Below are 20,208 nucleotides of genomic sequence, written 5' to 3'. Positions count from 1 at the left end.
AACTGCGACTTTGTTTGTTTGAATAGAGAAGACTGTTGTTATTATTTACATGATCATTTTAATCTATATAACCAACTAATCAAACCTCACTGAACCTTTTCCATTGCATATAAGAAGATACTATCTAATAACACTAATGTCTGTGGATTGTGTTTATGTTTGTAGTTCACACTATTTTTTTTCCCCCACTTAAAATAAGATAGTTAATACAAGCTGGTGCTAGCTGGATCCATAAATTCCTCTTTAAACAAAGAATTGGTCCTGAAGTAATTAAAGACATGATATATTTATTATGATGGAAAAGAATAGACTACATATTTTACACTACTGCAGAAACAATAAAAAACAGTCTTAGAAACTCTTTAGGGAGACAAAGTGTCACAGCCAGTAAGGTAAAGTGAGTTGCTCACAGATGTAGATATTCATTCAGGGTGTATACGTAGTGGGGGGTGGCACTTGATGGCTTCTAGATAGAAACGTTTGTTCAGCCTTTCTGTCTTTGCTCTAAGTGTCCTGTAGCATCCTTCAGAGGGGAGCAGGGTGAGAGAGTGGAACGCTCTACTGCTCTCCCCTCGTGCTGCAGGTTCTTTCTGTTCTCTGCTGTACAGCAGTATGTTAGGATTCTGGGAGTGATTCAGTCTCACTAAGTCCATGATGAGGTCTTTTGGACCTGTTCAGGTCCAGATTATTGCTGTCACAACATTCAGATGGCATGACAGGCCTCCTTTCTGAATCTCTGCAGAGTGATAACCTAAATGGGTCGTTTTTAATCCAGCAGTTTTTAGAGTGTGCAACATGTAGATGCAAACACAGGACAGACTATTCCTGGCATGATGGAGCAATTCTGAAGGGACTAATTGATACTTCTTTTTGTGCAGCAGTAAGATAGACAAGGGTGAAGAACAAAAAAGAAGTTCATAAAAATGTCTCTACTGTAGCTGGCATAATGATCAGTACCAACATTTTGCCCCATGTATGTGGGATGTGAATTGGGACATTTACTGAAGGGTTTTCTGTTGCTGGTAGGGGGAGGAGAGAAGCTGACAGTTTTCTGGCAGAAAGTCAGGGCTGGGACGTTCACTGTTCAATTGGACCCCATGAGTTATAAAACACTGAAACCCAACACAGGAATCCAAGAGAAGATCTTTGCACTTATAGTTACAACACTGAATTCCAATTTAGATTTTTATTGTAAATGATGACCTTCACTTAATCCTGGATTTTATAGATTTATGGATTTAATGGATCATTTTTGGAAACACATTTTCTGATTTGTGTTGCACAGGATTTGGATTACCACAACAGAAATCCAACAGAATATTTTTAGAATCGGCAGAGATTTATTGCGCACAGCCTTTTTTTAAAATATATATATATATTTTCATTCTTACTTCTTAAATTATTGTTGTACAAAGTACGCTTTCGTCTGTTTTGGATAAGTATTATCTAGCTTGGATGATTTCTCAAGTGAGCATAAGTATCACATCTCTGTTCTGGCTCTGCACCCGTAATAGAAACTCGGATCGCTTTCGCAGACTGACACTGCTGCCTGCGGGACGCTCGTCGCTAGTGTGTTATTTCCCCATCTTTTTTCAGAAGTTTCTAAGCTTTCGAAGATAGAAGCGTCTGAAATGCTCGCCATCTCCATTGTATTCCTCATTTTCCCCGCTGCGCTCTTTGTTGCCGCGCAAAGCGTTGGAGATCTCCAGGGCCTCACCTCTCCCGGAGGCAGCGCCGGCTTTGAGCCGCCAGGTAAGCAGGTGTTATACGTTTAAAGACAATAAAAGGGAAAAGTGAGTTTTGTAGGAGAGCTGGGGACAGCGGAGTCATTATCTGAACATCCAAAAGTTCATTACCAGTATGACAACACCTATTGTCTTGGTTCAGAATCACCTTCCTAAAGAAGGTGATTTTGCATGTAGCTGCAAAATGGAATAGATTTTCAAATCTATTCCATTTTGCTGCTATGCAGCGTTGTACTGGTACATCCCTAACAAGAATTAGTTTTTTAATTTATCATATATTTTTTTAAAATTATATTTTCAAATAATAATTGCATTATGGCATCATTAACACATTTGCATGTGAATCATCTACTTGCCTTGCATTCCTCATATTCTCTCCTGTGTAAACTATGGTTGAATATCCATAGTTTAAGTAATAATTTTATTTAAACTATGATTTACTTGATTAATTGTTTAATCAACAGAAAAGAAAATGTTCATTGAATACTGCTCCATTTAGACGTGTAACTATTAAAAGGTTTTGCCAATAGCTTTTTCCACATTAAGGAATTATCACACAGTCAAAAACCCACAGTAACACAAATCGATAGCCAAATGCTGGACAGTTGTGTTGGACAGGAGTGTCATGTCTTTATCTTGATTTCTTAAAAAATATATATATATTCTAATTTATTTTATTTATTTGTTCTGGATGCATGCATCCCCTCAAAACAACCATGTAAGCAAATCTGCCTTCACAACATGACTAATATACAGTCACTATGCATACATCCAGTTCTGCAGATCTTTGCACACACCACAGAAATGCAATAGCACATCACTGGCATTCTCACTCTTCAGCTTCATCAATGACCAAATGGTCAGAGTTGTTGTTCTTTATCTAGATATTCTGTCCCTCTCACACCTTGAAGAGAAGAAAAAATATGAAAGCAAAGAAAAGACCAAAAAACTCTCAAAACTTAACCTAAAAAGTTCATACCTATTGGCAGACAGGGAAACTATTTAGAAAAAATTATTTAAAGTTTCGTAGTCTAACACTAAATAGGTTTCTTAATTTCCAGCTTGTTATTTTAGTGCATTTATTCACTAAAATGTGAAAAATCCCTTTTGGTTTATTTGTTTACTTATCTTTAAAAACACTGTTACCTCTCTTATTAGCACCCCAAAAATTCTTGTAAATTTACTCAATCATTTTTAAAACTACTAAAACTTTAAATTTATTAGAGTGCCTTTGTCACTTCTGAGAAGTAATTGCCAACTTACTGTTTCTTCAGTATAGGAAAAATAATCATTGAACATTATTCAAAAAAGTAAAGACAAGAGAGCATAATGCATGCAAACAAAGGCTGAAAGAATTTTGATGAGTTGTCAAAACATTGGTAAAAGGGTGCCACAGTGACACAGGGATAAAGCGGGTGAGCCATGTACGGAGAGGCCTTAGTCCTCGACATGACTGTCACGGGTTTGAGTCCCGAGCCGATGTCCTTTGTCACATCTTTCTTCTTTCCTGTCTGACCACTCTTCAATAAAGGCCACCTTAGCTGATAAAGCCATAAAATGTAAGGTTATTTTATAGTTCTTTGCCAGGGTTACAAGTAAATGTGAAGGTTAATGTGAAATTGGAAAATAGCAGCTTTTAAGAAATGTATACATCATTTAAATGAGGTAAAGTTCAATGCTGTACTGTTCATTTTCAGTTGATCTTTCCTCAGTCACACTAAATGTGCAGATCGTTCAAAACGGTTATCGTGTCTCAGGTTGCATTAGCTTAACATCTTCATTTGATTGGGAATTTTTCTGCTCATATTTACTGTAGATCATTTGTTGATAAGAAAAACTCTTAATTTTACCACGATATATATTTAAAAGCTTTTTGAAGTTTGCTGGTGCCAGCTGATGGTGGACTTTGCTGGCAGACCTTTAACCTCGCTCCTTGAAGTACACAGATTCTTGCGTCAGAGATAAAATGAGCTCTGACTCAGTAGTCGGAGAGGCCTGCACTAGGAAGCTCTGTCACTTGTCCCATGTGTTCCCAGTCTAGACTCAGTCATGGAACACACTGTACAATTTAAAGTTCAATTACATCAGTTGATTCAGCCTTAAAAACTCCAGAGACACTGGGCTCAAGTACATTCTGTTTCCATTTTTCTTGTATGTACACATTTGTCTTTTATTCATTGTGCTTGGGTCTTTAAAAGTTTGATATTTTAGCCTTGGTTTGAGTACAGATGTTCTAATATTTATCACAATGGCAGCAGTCTACAATAAGCAGCACTGCTTCAGTTACATTAACTTTATTTATTGTTTTAAAGTGAGAGGTACTCAACAACCCATTTCCAATCTGGATATAATATTAAAAACATGTAAATTGCTAAATTCTTATTTTGGAATAAATTCTAATTTACATATAATTCAACTCACCTGTTTTTAATTTGACTGCCTCTAAGTAGATTTTAGTGATTAAATAGTTGTTATAGTCAAAAATGATCTATTTTAAATCCGAATGCAGATTTTACTGTTTTAAGTGAAGCATTTGTTGTTAGAAAACAAAAGTTTATGTAAAAACAGAAGTTACAGCTGGTCAAAAAAATCCCTGCTGGAAGTTGTGAAATACTGGAGTCTGTAAATGGCCCAGTCAAAGCACAGACCGTCAAATAAAAGTCTCTGGCAAGATTTTTAAATTGCAGATCAACTAGATAATTTCCAATCAATCTTACAGAACTTAGTTTATAAATAAGAATGTGGAAAAAATGTCACTATCTATCATAAGATTCCAATAATTTATGTGTTATTGTTGTATACATTAAATGATGTTTCAAGCACAATACAATATTTGTAACATTCTGCTTCTTTTGGCTAAAATTAGAATGGATAAAAAGTGTCTAATTTTGTCTTTATTTTCTCAGCCAAATAAAGACAATGAGCAAACTAACCAGAATGTCATAAAGATGCTCTTAGACATCCACTGTTTGGAGAGACTGGTCATTAACAAAACTTAATTAGCGACTAATTCAATTGTCTTTCTTTATTTAGACCCATGTATGACTATATATCCACCATGTCTGAGCGAATCTGATCGCTACAGCCTGGAGGCCCTGCGGAGCATCCACCAGATGATGGATGATGACCAAGATGGTGGGATTGAGGTGGAGGAGAGTATGGAGGTACAAACTGTGATTTTTACAGCATATTTCATCCTCATACAGGGTTGCTGGGAAGCTTCTTTTACATAAGTCCTTGCATGCAAGAGACAAATAGAGTGAAGAAGTGGAACAACAGGTGTGCTGGCTGGAGGAGTCAAGTGTTCCTTCAAGGATAGCAACAGTAATTTTTGCCTTTGGCTCAGTGACAAAATCAGTTAGCACCAATAGAATACTGCAACTACATTGACTTTACTGGCATGCCTTAAGGAGGATATTTGTAGAGGTCACACTCTTCAAAGGTAAACTCATGTTGAAGACACCAAGTCAAAAAGGGTTCTGCTGTGTAGTCTCTCATTGAAATGTGTGTTGTAAATTTGTTTTATGCTATTTTTGACCAGATGTTTCACCTGTTTCCAAACAGGTGTGTTTCCAGTGTATTATTGCATATTGTTTCTGAACACTTTTCACTGGTAAAGCATATGCCTGTAACATGAACACTGTGCATTTATCTCTTGTACTGTAGTAAATGTTTTGAACATCCAGTAAATAGCTCATAAAATATCTGTGAGTCTTTTACTTTGGTGGTAAAGTCTGGACTTCTAAAATGCTGTTACCCTCCATAGAGTAGTTTGTGGATACAGTATCCTAGGGCTCAAGTTGCGGTTGGTATGGGAACATCAGTTGACAGGTCCGGGCTAATTGAAGTCCCAAAATTCCAATAGCTGTCATAGAATGGATTTATGGGCAGGAACACATTCCAGGAAACCTCCAGCACACCTTTGCAACACGTTAATGTTGGACCACCTATCTAAAGAAAAAAAAAATGCATTTCAAAACACTCGCTTATAATTTTTATGCTGCAAACTGAAAACATGCACTGTGTGATTAGGTAGCATTTTTCTAAAGTAAATAAGAGAATTCTCAACGTGTTATGGATCCCTTTGCTTCTTTTTTTTTATCTTCAAACGTTTCTGTTTCAACACATTTTTCATTCTGCTGCAGTTCATTATTGAAGACATGAAGCAGCAGCAGACTCACAAACACAGCAAGTTGCACAGAGAAGACCAGCACATCACAGTGGAGGAGCTGTGGAGGGGATGGAAGTCATCTGAAGGTGTGCACAAGTGACAAAGCATTAGCATGCATTCATAAAGCTCAAAGTAACTTTAAGTAACTTTTAGTATTAATTTGGCAGTGCACAACTGGACACTAGATGATGTTCTACGCTGGCTGAAAGACTTTGTCGAGCTGCCACAGTACGAGAGGAATTTTAAGGACTTCAGGGTCAATGGAAACACCCTACCCAGGTGAGAAGAACGAAGAATTGCTTCATGATAAAAGTACTAGCTGATGTTACTGTAGTGGTATAGAAATATATGTATTGCTATACAAATAGCTTTCAGGTGCGAGGTTCCGGTTGGGCAAAGTGGGCGTGGTATATAAGAAGCCGCTGCGCCCAATCGGACACACATGTCTTCCTCAAGCTTTGGCTGTGACTTGCGTCTCAGGGACTGACAGTCAAAAGGCATAACATCAGGTGCATGCTGCTCTGATCTTGTGGTGGTAGGTCTCCCCTCTCTTTGCACTATTGCTGCTTGTTCACAGAAGATCTAAATCCAGGTGTGATCATAGGCAAAACGCTACTGTGCGGCTCTCCTCCTCGTCGTCGGTTTGTGAGTGTGTGTGTGCGCATACATGAGTTTGTCTGGATTGGGAGGTAAGAAGTAACGCTCATTGTTGGTGCCAATTTGTTGCAGTTCTGTTAAGTAGTGACTAATTAACTTTTATAGGTTTCCCCATATTACCATTGCTGCTCTGTTGATATCCCGGATTCTGCGCATCATCAACCTCGGATTGTGGTGGCGGCTACACGCCCTAATTGAAGTGGTGTTTGACGTGCGGCACCGGCGCGCTCAGTTCACCTCCTGTTGAGGCGTGGCCAGAGGGTCCCACCGGATTCGGATATTTTAATTTGTTTTTTAATTTTTGTTCCAGCCTTTTTGGTTTGATATAACTATTTATACATTTAGGCTGATATTGTTGTCCTTAATTGTTTTTTTTTCTTTCTCTCTGTTGGCAGTGCTGAGGCCCGGCGGCGGTGTTGGTGTGGTGACGGTGTCTTCTTTTTTTGTGTGCCGTGATTCCTGAGTTTGGGTTGTCTCACTGCGTCTGGTGCTTTACAGGGGTTTTGTTTGCTGTGTTTGGGTGGATACCGTCCTATAGTGGCCCCTTCCGCCGGTAACCTCAGCTACTGTAGTCACTTTTCTTTTTTTCCCTTTAGTGTTATAAAGAATTGGTTTTCAAAAGACTATTTTAAGAAGCATCCAATAAAAAGTTGTTTGTACATTTTAAAATTGTCTCAGATGTCTTAATCCACGCATGAGCGAACTTGTGTGTCCTATCAAAAAGGGGAGTAATATTCCTTGGTTGAAATTCCCAAGGTGGCGCTGTGGAGCAATTTTATTTGGGTTCAGAAATTTACATTTCCCGATTTAAACCTAGTCTATTACTGTGTTAATAATAAAATTATCAGTGGCATAAACAGTAAAATATATAATCACATTTATAAAAGAGTAAAAAGGTACAGAACAAATTTTTAATGCTTGACATGTCCCTCATTCTCGCATCATGCTGTGGGGATGCATTTCTGCTACAGAGATGGTTAGAATGAATGGCAAGAGTTCAGCCTTACAACAAACCTGACACACAACAATGGAATGAATACTATAGATAAATGGATATCCTTGTGTTAGAATGGTCCAGTCAAAGTCCTATTCACCTAAACCGAAATTCTATTCAGTCTGTGGCACGACTTAGCAATAATATTCTATAATGGCATTCTGCAGACATACAGAGACTTCTCAGTGTTTTTCATCCAAGTGATTAGAAGTTTAAATTTTTTTTAAATTTTTTTTTATTTACCCTTTTTCTAAGGGTACATTTTCTCAGACATTTGAGATCACAAACTTTCTACAACTTTAACAATCAAGGATAATGCAAGACCGATGCACTTTAAAGAAAAGCCAATTTTTTGTACTACATACCAGAACTGAATCTGACCTGATTTATATTTGTAGGATTGCAGCAAATGAGCCATCCTTCCTGAGTTCCCAGTTGAAAGTGCTGGACCAGAGAGACAAACAGAAGCTCAACATCAAAGCTCTGGATGTGGTGTTGTTTGGACCACCTACACGTAAGAACTGTTCTTTACTTTCCTCTTTCTTGATATTTAGTTTTAGCCTTTCTCTATCAGCACCATCACTTAATGAATGTTTGGATTTTTCTAAAGATAGCACTACCATCCCTACACATGGACAGTTAATTTTGTCCTTCACAACCTATTATTGTGCCTTTCCATTCTATAACAGGCCCCCCTCATAACTACATGAAGGACCTGCTGCTCATTGTGTCTGTGGTGATGGGAGTTGGAGGCTGCTGGTTTGCCCAGGCCCAAAACAAAGCCAGCAAGGTTCATGTTGCCAAAATGATGAAAGACTTAGAAAGTCTGCAGAGGGCAGAACAGAGCCTCATGGACCTACAGGAACAGTAAATATTCAGTGTTTATTATTATTATTATTTTTTTTTATGAGTGTCAAGCAAATTTTTCTTTTGTTAATCAAGCTAAGAATCTTTTGCTTTACCCAGGCTGGAGCAGGCTCAGGAAGAAAAACGAAATGTGGCAGTGGAAAAACAATACCTGGAGGAAAAGATGAGAGATGAGATTATTGGAGCTCAGGAGGAAGCTCATCGTCTGCACGAGCTGAGACGGGGAGCCGTCAGCGAGCTCAGCCGCCTGCGGTACGCAGAGGAAGAACTGGAACAGGTAGATACATTACAATGGGGGTGGGGGTGGGGATGATCTAATGAAAAAAATACTTTAAAATAAGATGTGGTTATACATCATAAAGTTAAAATTAAAGAAATGCATGTAAATGACTGCTGATTTAAAAACTCATGCACACCTATACAGATCATTTCAATAATCACCAAGATTGTCAGTCAGCAGCAGGTTCAGTTAAGGTGAATGTTCTAACAAGCATATGTGATAGTAATAATCAGGAAGCTGTAAATTACACCAAACATGTCTGATTTTTAGCTAGCTGGCTATAGCTACTTAATTACGGTACTTCAGCCAAATAGCTGAAATAATTTACATCTGCTTGTAGGTTCTCAGTTGTTCATTTGCTGCTAGCTGTATCTGATTTTATCTTCTCCTCAAACTGCTTCCAGTGTTAAACCAGAGTGAGGTCTTATGTATCAGGAGTACATTTTGTTTTCACCACCAACACTCTAAATCTACCACTTAAAAAATGTGTTCTACCTTTGTTCCAACTTTTTGACTGGTCATACTAAACATGCTTTTGTCACTTGTGGTTTCCCATAATAACCAACAACTGATTGAAATGTCCTCAGTTTGAAACGTTCCTTAAATTAGAACAAGAACAATAAAAACAGCTGCTACATAAACAGTAACTTTGAGTAGTACTGAATAACAGTCTTACTGTTTCCCATTTTCCACAGTTTTATATTAATATCCCTTCATCGCTGCACACTTCTGTTTTCACATAGGCCATTTCCAGCTGAATTGATAAAAATCATGTTGATAAACTTGTGTTTATCAACATGATTTGAAATGGCACAAATAGAGGTTAGCAATGTAAAGATTGAGCATCGGTTGTTGTAAAAATAGTATTTAGGGACATTTATTTGCAGGCATTGCCAGACAAATACTGGATTCAGTTTAAATGAAATGTGTCACTGAGTTTTCATCGTCTTCTAGTGAGAAAAAAAATGGGCAGTTCAGATATTTACTGGAATAGATATTTTAATTGGTGCAACAAGGTGTTTTGCTGTCTGTGGATAACCCAAAAAATTCTTTACCCGGTCTTTATAGTACCTCTGGAGAACCATCTGTAGCACCAACCCATGTTCAGCAGTGGGACACGGGTTCCACTGCTGGAAAAACCCTTTATGAGCTGCAACATGTTTTGGTGCTATAACTCCCTCAAGCTTAAAATGCTACCGGCTTCTATTACTTTCAATCGGTTAAAAATAGCACGGCTTGGTAGGCGTTGAGCTAATGTCTTCTTTTGGTGTTGTGAATATCTGTGCAGCGAGGTGTGTGTGTGTGTGTGAGGGGGTGGAAAATCTATTTTTTGGTCATTCTCTTTTTTGTTGTTCAACACATGCATGTGACAACCATGTCATGGACTATAGTTATCACAGCCTTTTTTTGTAGTTTAAGTGCAAAGTTTGATAGCAGTGTCTTGTGGTCCAACAACTAACTTCTTAATTTTTTTTATTTCTCTGAAAAGGAAACTTAAATAAATATATACAAAATCAAGCATATTATATTACAGATACATTATTGAAGAAATAACTTGTAAGTTACCATTGTAGCGTGAGTAACATGTTTCTTTTAAAGGAAAGGATTTGTGACTGAAATCTGATTTCTAACACTTCTTCAGGTCCGTGGAGCGCTGAAGCAGGCAGAGAGGGAGATGATAGCCAGCTGGACAGTCTCGGGCGCCCTTCAGCAGTGGCTCCAGGTTACACATGAGGTGGAGGTTCAGCACTACAATGTCAAAAAGCACAGCGCAGAACTGCAACTTGCCGCTGCCAAGGAAGAGGTAATGAATGAAAAACTGCATGCATGTAAAAACAATAAATTACTTCAGAACTAATACTCTGGTAAGGTGAATAAGTGATTAAACAACCAGAAACACATTCACAAATTGTTGCAAATTCTACCTGCACTGTCTGTCACATCTCTCTTTAATTTTTCTGCAGGCAGAGAGGATCAAGAAGAAGAGAAGTTCTGTTTTGGGAACGCTTCAAATGGCCCACAGCTCCTCCCTAGACCAAGTTGATCGTAAGATCATGGAAGCAAAGTGAGGCACAGAGTTACACAACCAGCTTTGGTTTTTTTGTCTGTCTAAAAATAATGTCAATTTTGATCACCGAGTACTTTACATACCCCATAGGCATGCGTTGTCCGAAGTAACAGCTTGTCTGCGAGAACGTCTTCACCGCTGGCAGCAGATTGAATTCCTCTGTGGTTTTCCCATTATGAGGAATCCTGGACTAGCTAACCTCTCCGCTCAACTCTACTCAGACACAACCGCCTTGGGTTTCCCCCGAGTAGCCCAGTCTTCCTGTTCATATCACAGCTCTGTACACGGCTCAGTAGAAGATCTTTTAGATGAACAACCTGCACCTATAATACCACAGATGCCTGGTGAGTTACAACACTGAATTAAGTAAAGAAAAAAATATATATATATATATATACATATACATATATATATACACTAATATCATTAATTCCTTAAACAATTGGATGAAGTACATTGAAATCTATTAATTTGCAATCTCACCTCCTAGTCCTAATAAGATTTTCATTGGCCTGTTTATTAGGTACTGTTAACACCAGCTTCCAGCAACAGAATGCATTTAGGATCTAGATGCTGAAATTCAAACACAGAATCAGAAAGGGAAGAAAGTGGATTTAAGTGACTTTAAATGTGAAGTGGTGTAATTATATTTTAAACTAGATAAATATATGTGTGTTTTGCTACTCTAATGGGTATAAAAGAAGATAAAATAGCTAACTATTGCCTGTTATATGGAAGAAGGTGATATTTGGTCCCTTTTCCGCAGTTCCCATTCCACCTCTTAAGCGCTCTCCTCGTCTCCGGGGATCCACCATCTCAAGGGCACGTCGTCCTGGAGTCCTCCCTCAGTCACAACCTGCTACCATCTCTCAAGACCCCGACCTTCTGATCCCCATTAGAGCTCCTTACTCTTGCTATGACGAAGGAGAAGAACTCCTCCGAAAATCTCTTAAAAAACAGTAAGTTCCCATCCCCAGAAGTTTACATACATTTTTAGAGAACCCAGTTACAATTTACAATTTTCATTGTGAATTTTATTAAGACATCTTCAAACCATCCTTGTTTGTTTTCTCCTTTTGTTTTGTTCCCTTTTAATAGAGATTCCCAAGAGAAATTCTTGGACTCTGAGTTTATAATGTCACCTACCCTCAGCAAAATGTTTCCCAGTCCTATCCTGGACACTTCATCTAGAAGGTTGTATCACGATGAAGCTGTGCTCCTGGCAGACAGTTCAATTGCAAAGCCTTTGAGTGGACAAGTAGAATTTCCTGCTGATCCTCCAGTTCACAACGTGTCTGAGGAAGATCATGAAATTCCTGTAGATTTAGGTGTTTCTTGCAAGAAAATGGTAAAAGAAAAAATTTTGGATCCTTCTTTGGAAACCATTTCTTTTAAGATTTCAAATGAAGAATCTTGTGGAAATGCTGCACCAAAGAAGATATTTAGACGTAGAAGTGAAGTTTCTATGGATGATGCATTAAGAAAGGGAGTTTCTCATAATTTAGATATGGAGGTCTCACCCATAAAAACAGAGAAACAGACCACTGAGGATTTAATGGAAGTTTCCTCAAGGAATCTTTACATAGACAGATACGACATAGACCCTTTGGAGATGAAAAAGATTTTTCGACCGGAAATGGAATCATTAGCAGAAACACAGAGGATAACATCAAGGGATATTACGGAGACTTCAATAAATGTGGCCTCAAGAAAGAAAGGGAGAGATGATGCTGAACATTTGAATGAATCGAGAAGAGTTACAAGGAATTCAATGGGAATGTCCCAAGACACAGTTTCTAAGAAGCTTCCCCTGAATATGGGAGACTTTCAGCTTGAATCCTCTCTGATGGCTGTACCAAAGGATAAAATAGATGAGACTGCTGTAATACCACAAAGAAAGATATCTAGAGAAGAGCTGGCATATTGTTCAGATCCTGCCTCTGTCAGAGAACCAATGGATGCTTTTAGGGATGCTCCAATCTTTAAAGATACATCAGAGTTTGGTCTGGAGTCAGCACAAAGCAGACGGATATTGAGAAATGAAGTTGAGATGTCTGCTGGTTCCCTTAGAAGGAGAATACCTGGACTTTCAAGAAGCAACACCAGTTCAACAGATAGTTTCTCTGAGAATATCTCGAGGGATAAAGTGAATGCTTCAGTTAGCATGTCTAAGCATCTAACACAGAGAGACGACTTTGGAGGATTTGAATCAAGTTCTTTGCCATGTCGTATTGGACAGCCAGATCTTATGCTAACATCCCAAGTGCCATGGCAGTCGTCCTTAGACCTCTGTACTGCTGGGCCTCTGAGCCAACTTGTGTATGATGGAATCCTTGAAAAATCATGCAGCTCTACGTCCTCAGTGCATATGCCTCTATCAGCTTCTACACCAATCCTTCCTCAGAACAGACTGCTGGCAGAGCTGGAGTCACCACTGCCACCTCCACAGGCTCTTTGCCCAACAATTGCATCATCCTCTGAGAGTCGAGATGAGAAGAACAAAGAGAAGGGTAAAAGTAAGAAAACTTTAAAGCTCAAAAACCTTTTTAAAAAGAAAAATGAGTCTACCCCAGAAAAGTCTCACAGCGGTCTTCAGAAGCTCTGACAGCTCGCAAGTGTATCCCGTCTTCTGAGTTGCATTGATTCAGAAATTCTAGCTTCAGGACATGTTTGAGTTGGCTAACTGGCCAAGTGAGGTTACATAATCCTGGAAAAAAGGATTTAGCTTCTGCTGGTGCTTAGTGGCATTGGATGAATAGTGATTGGCTCAGCTCATGGACTACATAATGAGCTGCCGAGGAGCAAACCAATTAATTTTATGTAAAACATCAGTACTGACCTCAAATCCAACAAAGTGTTTAAAGCACAACCTATGATGGAGATCAGGGTCAATAGGAATCCAGGAATCCTGACTGGTAACCTGTATTTAATGCTCAGAATGCCATTAAAAACACAAAATTGTTAATAAGAAATCATCCAGTTCTGTGTTCATTAGAAAACCTAAGACTTGGTCTGGGCCCAGAAACTGTACAGTGAAGATATGTTCCTCTATAGCAACACAGCACAGAACACAGCTTCACCCTGCAATGACAAATTTCTCTACGTGATAATGTCAGCGCTCAGGAATTCACTGTATATGAGGATGTGTTGTTTATATATGCACATATGATGAAGCAGGAAGCTGTTACAGAAAACATCTAAACAGAAAATTAAGGCAACACAACCATGTGTCTATTTTTATATAGATTTTAAACAGAGTATTTAAGACTATAACTTTCTGCATCAATTATTTTATATTTGAAACCAATTTTACCTGCTTAAGAAGTCTTACAGGCACATGGCTAACCAAAGTGTCTTAGATGTGTGATTTTTTTTTATGCTTTACCTAAAGGCTAAAGGACTAAATAATGTTGATAATATTGCTGTTTTTCTGTAGAACAGAGTAAATGCTTGAATTTATAATGAACTTCAAATTAAGACATTTATTGGAGTGAATAGAGATTGCAATCATGCATTTTATATTTAGTTTTTTTATTTATTTTTGTTTTGCTTTCCAGTTTGATTTTAATCAAACTGTTATCATCCAAGTCTATTTGGAAGTTTGGATTTTTAGAAAAAGTTAGGACATCATATCCTCCTTTTCTTTGTCTTACCCTCAAGTTCGAAGTTGGAAACATCAACTGACCTCTGACTTGAAAAACAGCATGTTTCTCACCTACCTAAAAAAATCAAATATGGTCACTTCATAAAAAAAATAAATAAAGCTGCTTTTTTTGTTATTCTGATTGTCATGTTAATAAAACACAACAATTAGCAAATTTAACTGGTTTCCTGACTTTACAAGTTAATTTCTGGGATGAGAATCCCAAATGAGTCTTTTAACGTCTGGTATAATCTTAGGATAGAAATCTCACAGCTCTATATAAGCAATAACTGATCCTTCTGTCAAATCCTAGGCTCACAAACCAAGCCTTAAGTGCAAATGTTCAAATCTCTTGTTGATCTGTTGTGTGGCACCTTTCTTTTCCACTAGAGGGCAGTGATGTTTCAAAGAAAATATAACCCAGGAAATGAATGAGAGATGTTTTGTTTTATGGTAGTCAGCCATGTAATTACAACTGAAAAACAAATGTGATTGAATTTATGCACAAAGAGTAACAGTTCATCCCAATTAATCTCAACTTTTTTTTTTATTACTTTGAGCAAATTCTTACCTAAATGGATGTAAAAGGAAATATATGCATCCTGAGAGTTATTGGTATGAATCTGCTGACCTAGTGTTTCTACAAAACGTCTCATGCATGTATTTTCATCTTTTAATCACGGATAGTAAATAATATCAAGATCTAGGATGTGGCTTGAACCAGGACTTTCCACTTCCTTTTTCTGTGCTTTTGGTAGATTTATTTAAATTTATTGTCACATTGTAGGTAAACAGCCAAATATATATATATTTTTTATTTGTGGATTTGCATTTTTATCCAGCACCATCATTTAAAAAATGTCATAATATACGGTGGACTCTGATGATGAACTGACCAGTTTCTACTGCAGCAAATCATGCCTAAAACATGGCATGTGCTTCACACATAGTAAAAGATTATTTTACTGATATGCTTTATTTTCCAAATAAGTCCTTAGTTCTGACTTTGAAATATCTACGTTTTAGATTCATATGTCAAAAATCATTATTCCAAAAGTCCTGGTGTTTGGCTGTTTCCACTCTACTTTATGAACACCTCAGACAGGAAGTTTGGATCTCACTTCAACAGTCAGGAGCAGACCAAACTAAATGTCTATGGTTTAAAACCGCCTTCAAAATGCTAAGTAACAGTGCTCTCTCCATGTGCTGCTGATGTGATAAGCCTCTGGTACTTTAGCAGCTTTTTCCTCTCCAGATACTGCATTTTTAATAAAGATTTTACAGAAAACATTAAAAGTCTTATTTTTCTGGTTTATCTATATTACTTGAATCCCTTAGTGTTGTTAAATTGATATTACGGTACATGTCCATATGCTGAAATATGTAAAACATACAAAAGCTTCCATATGGTGTCCTAATTTTTTCACATGCCTAATGTTGCATGGCTTTGTCTTCCCAATTTATCTAATGGTGGAGCATGGGAAGTCAGCCTTTTTTTTATGTTTCCTTTTATCTGGAATTCTTGGTTGCAATTTTTGATTGATTTCTCTGATCATTTGAAAAATATAATTTGCAATCTGTTGTTTTATTTCATAAATGTTCTCTAGACATGACAGATTAAACAATTCCTTTGCATTGTTGTTTTTACTGTGTCATTTATTTACCCTTCTGAGAGACTTAAGGGTGATCAAAGCTATGAAAAGCTAGACAGCTTATTCTGATTTAAGTGTGTTTTTTACGTACTGCTGTATGTAAAAAAAGATTCTAAATAATTAAAAGAAAATGTGAATACAGTTTCAAGTTCATTTGCTATACATGTCAGACTGTTTTAATTAAAATTAAAACGGTTCACAGTTTTAATTTTAAGGAAAATTGATGTAAAATATTTGAAATGCATTGAGATTAAAGACTTTTATTACTTGCATTAAAACGACAGAGACATTATGTATTTCAAAAAAAATATATATATATATTTTAGTATAACAAAAATAAATAGATACATAATAATTAGAAAAGTAGTACAAATACATTAAAATCAGGTATATAGTCAATAGTCTCAGTTCTGATTCAAATTACTGTGACCCCCACTTCTGCTACATGTCCAGGTTTTCTACTCACTGTGTGTGTATTTCACCACACATTTTTACTCTACTGTGAAATGTCAGTTAAAGCTTTTAGGTTTAAAAAACTGTCAGATTACAATGTGTCAAGTCAGTCAAATATTACATTTGCAAACATTATCACATAGAGGGAATGATGTTCCCTTTGTGCTGCAAAGTCGGAATTTCTGAGTTCTAAGTAGAAAAAGAGGATCAAAGAAGCAAGTTAATTTTGTCGGCTTGGACCGCATGGGCTTGTTCTTGACTCTTGCACATCACTGAGCTTTGGTAATCCGTCACTCTTTTACCAGTGTTTAATCTGTGGACCACTTTTTCCACTGCTGACCAAGAACACCCTTCATGAGCTGGGGTACTGAGAATTTTGTGGCTTTGGCATGGCAAACCATACTGGCCCCTGCGCCTTCAGTGTCCTCTAACCTGCGACATGAATCAGTTCATGTTTCTCTATGTGGGTTTCCTGTGAGCCTGATCACATGAGTTACGGCATGCTCACTTCAGTGTCAGTTTGTATTGTGTTGCAATGGCCCGGAAAAGATTTCATAACTCATAAAACTCTTCAAGCACGTTTGTTGCAGGTGTGGTTTCACTACTCGCTGAACTGATTGAATTTAGACCTTGTTTCTTTTCAGTTAAAATGATAAAGCAATTTAAAATGGCCAGCACTCCAAGCTCATGTTTTGTTTCTGAACTAAGTTTGTTCTGCCTATGTCAACAATTTTTAGAACAGAACTGATTTTGAAAAAGTGTTTCCTCTTTAACAAAGGCAGATTCCCATTGTAGCAAATGTTTAGTTAGCTTGTTAAATGTTTCACTCTGGAATATACAGTGTGTTGCTGAAGTATTCATACCCTTTGACCTTTTTCATATTTTTCCACTTTACAGCCAAAAACTCCAATGACGTTTATTGAGACTTTGTGATAGCCCAACAAAGAGTAATTGTGGCAGGTGAATGATTCACAGATAAAAATCTGAAAGGTGCGGAATGTATAGTTATTCACATACACATACCTCAACTTCTGAGAGGCAGAAGTTGAGCTGAGGTCAGCAGCTCCAAGGAGGAACTTTGTGGAAACAGGTGGAGCTTTGTCAGAGGAAGCCCTCAGGCACTGCTCAATAACTGCTACTGGAGATTCAAGGATTTCTCAGACATGTATGAATGTTTTTGATGAGGGAATAATATTTCAACATGATATAAAGCTAAAGCATTTATATGCCCCTCATTCAACATTTTAGCAATGTCAGAGGCTAATCACCACACTGAACTGTTGCAGTAATTTATGCAAAAAGAAGCATCACAATTAACATGCATTTTTTATGGACCTTATATAATATTCACATTTTCAGAGACAATATATTTTTGGCTTTCAACCATAATAATCAAAAATGGCCAAAATAAAGGCTTTATATATATATATATGAGTCTATGCGTTATGAATCTATAATAATACATACATTTTTGTTTTTTAAATTAATAACAAATTCTTGAACTTTTTCACAATATAAAAGTTTATGAGTTGTACCTGAGTGGTAAATGATCTTGTATGTGTTGTGTTTGAGTCAGCCTTACAGAAGACTGCAGCTCAGTGGTGCCATGTTGTAAAGGTTAACTTTGAAGTTGGCTCCTTGTTATCTTGTGACATCTCTGAAATTTCACTGTGTGGGCAGCACTGGGTGAGCTGAAGATAAAATCTAAAGTGCCCTTGTTTATGGGCGGAGAGGGGTGAGAGATGCAAGATTAAAGGAAACCAGTGTGCTCATGGTCATGTGACAAGCAATTGGCAAAGGTTTCATTGCATTACGTTTTGCGCTGGCTATAAAGTAGAGGCAATTTCCAACTTAGAGCATGTATTATGTGCACCAGCTGGCATTCATAACATCTTTATGCCTCATCACAGTTTTTTTTGTTTGTTTTTAAAACATACCTAAAATACACATCGTCATCCAGAAAGGCTGCTGTGCAGTTAAACTGAATATTTGGGTCACACTAGGTACTAGATTAAGTTGTTTATATAGCCACAAAACCACAAGCTCTGAGCACCATGTGTCCTCACATCCTCAATTAAAAGGATTGCTTCTCTTAACTGAGTAAAATTTCTGCATACTCCAGCCACTGTTAATTCTTCACTGACTGAAGAACTGACATATTTTAAAATAAAATGCAAACAGTGCATTTTCTATTAAAAGCACAAACACAAATTTTATTCTAACGTGTTTTAATTTTCTGAACCTGTTGTGCCATTTAGAGAGTGAATATACAATAAACACTGTACATTGTGCCACTGAAGATTATTACGCCCCGTTCTGTCATCTATACACTATCTAATGTAAGCATTAGATTAATGTGTTTCATAGTGAAAGGATTTGTTTCTTTTGCTTAATTTTAAAAATGTTGTGATTATGTCATTTATTTATCCTTTTTTCCAATGCCAGAGTGTTCAAATAACTATACTTTTTTTTGGCCATTTTAGACATTGTTCTGTTAAATCAGATGTTAAGGTTAATTATGCAGCACTTAAATAGCCTTTCTACAGAACACTTTTACCATTTCTTCAGTAATATCTTAGACTGATACTTTTTAATTGAGTAAAAATATGTTAAAGTAATGCTGCTCTTACCTGAGTGTATTTTGTGGGTATTCTACCCACCTATTCACTATATCCAATGCTCCTGGCTGAATGAAAAGATACAAACAATGTTCACAATGCTGGACGTTGTGAAAAGAGATATATTTTTCAGATTTTGAGTTTTGCCCAACAATGAGATTTAGCAACTCTAGGCAGATTGGTATAAAAGTTACTCTGGGACATAATTAACAATTAGACTTACAAACTGGAGGTCCTCAAATGGTAACAGATTTGCTTGAGTTTGGTGTCTGGGCTCCGATGTCATCACTCCATGGCCATGCTGCTCAGCATGCCACAGAGTGAACAACTCACCTCTACCCTCCTGTGCATGACTACCACATTTCAGGAAGTGAGTAGAGGATCTCTGACCTCGGAACCCAAGGGAGAGTGGTGGTGAGGCAGAGGGTCTAAAGAGAATTAGGTAGAATCTGGTTGGCAGTACCAAGCAGGAAGCAATGCATGAAATGCAAAGTGAAGCAGGATGCTTTGCAGCTGAAAAAATCTGACCAAAGTGGTAGTTCATTCTTGAAGAACTCTGCAGTGCACTAAGTATCACTGCTTGAACTGACTGTCAGAATTAATTCACACTTGTTTTTTATTTATTGAGAATCACCACACTAAGATCACAATGGATCATTGAATTATTATATTACATTTACTCCCTAAAACAATGCTTACCTATTAGTAATCAATTAGGTAGATTTTAATTATGAGGGAAAGAAATAGTACAAATAAACAAATTCTATTAACCAAAGAAAAATTCTTTTTGGGGTTGAACATGAATATTATGATTCAATTTACCTGATTAAAGATTTAACTTTATCAAGTTTTCACACGCAATTTGGATTTTAAATATTTGTCTTAACTTTAGGGAGACTTTAAGAAGAAATCAAGAATTCGAGCAAGGAAGCCCTTTCGGTTCGTCCCTTTTTTATGCTAGAAAACACTCTCAGCCATAGGACAGGATCCTTAATCACTTTAACACTACAAACAAACTATTACGTTTTATGATAGCATTTTAAATGTAACATAACATATA

The 20,208-nt window shown here is 37.2% G+C and overlaps 1 protein-coding gene and 2 long non-coding RNA genes across 3 annotated transcripts; 1 reads left to right on the top strand and 2 right to left on the bottom strand.

The window, feature by feature from the left end:
- The first annotated feature begins 1,079 nt into the window (after positions 1–1,079).
- stim2a (tromal interaction molecule 2a) lies at positions 1,080–13,660 on the top strand. Its single transcript, XM_044115114.1, has 12 exons — positions 1,080–1,752; positions 4,779–4,909; positions 5,891–6,002; positions 6,084–6,195; positions 7,966–8,081; positions 8,257–8,434; positions 8,534–8,711; positions 10,357–10,518; positions 10,679–10,779; positions 10,873–11,126; positions 11,549–11,741; positions 11,881–13,660. Exons 1-12 carry the CDS (start codon positions 1,632–1,634, stop codon positions 13,385–13,387), a joined length of 3,165 nt encoding a protein of 1,054 aa, XP_043971049.1. The 5' UTR covers positions 1,080–1,631; the 3' UTR covers positions 13,388–13,660.
- Positions 10,370–11,539, bottom strand: LOC122830067. The gene is made up of 4 exons (XR_006370483.1): positions 11,266–11,539; positions 10,866–11,105; positions 10,640–10,744; positions 10,370–10,504 (listed from the first exon to the last, which is right to left on the bottom strand). It is a non-coding gene; the product is annotated as an uncharacterized LOC122830067 (long non-coding RNA).
- On the bottom strand, positions 11,984–19,445 carry LOC122830068. Its single transcript, XR_006370484.1, has 3 exons — positions 19,372–19,445; positions 19,161–19,216; positions 11,984–12,077 (listed from the first exon to the last, which is right to left on the bottom strand). It is a non-coding gene; the product is annotated as an uncharacterized LOC122830068 (long non-coding RNA).
- Between the last annotated feature and the right edge of the window lie 763 nt (positions 19,446–20,208).

Source organism: Gambusia affinis, linkage group LG04 (assembly GCF_019740435.1).
Source record: "Gambusia affinis linkage group LG04, SWU_Gaff_1.0, whole genome shotgun sequence".
NCBI classification, from domain to species: domain Eukaryota; kingdom Metazoa; phylum Chordata; class Actinopteri; order Cyprinodontiformes; family Poeciliidae; genus Gambusia; species Gambusia affinis.
The sequence above is the reverse complement of the archived record's forward strand: the minus strand, read 5'-3'. Positions and strand labels throughout refer to the sequence as shown.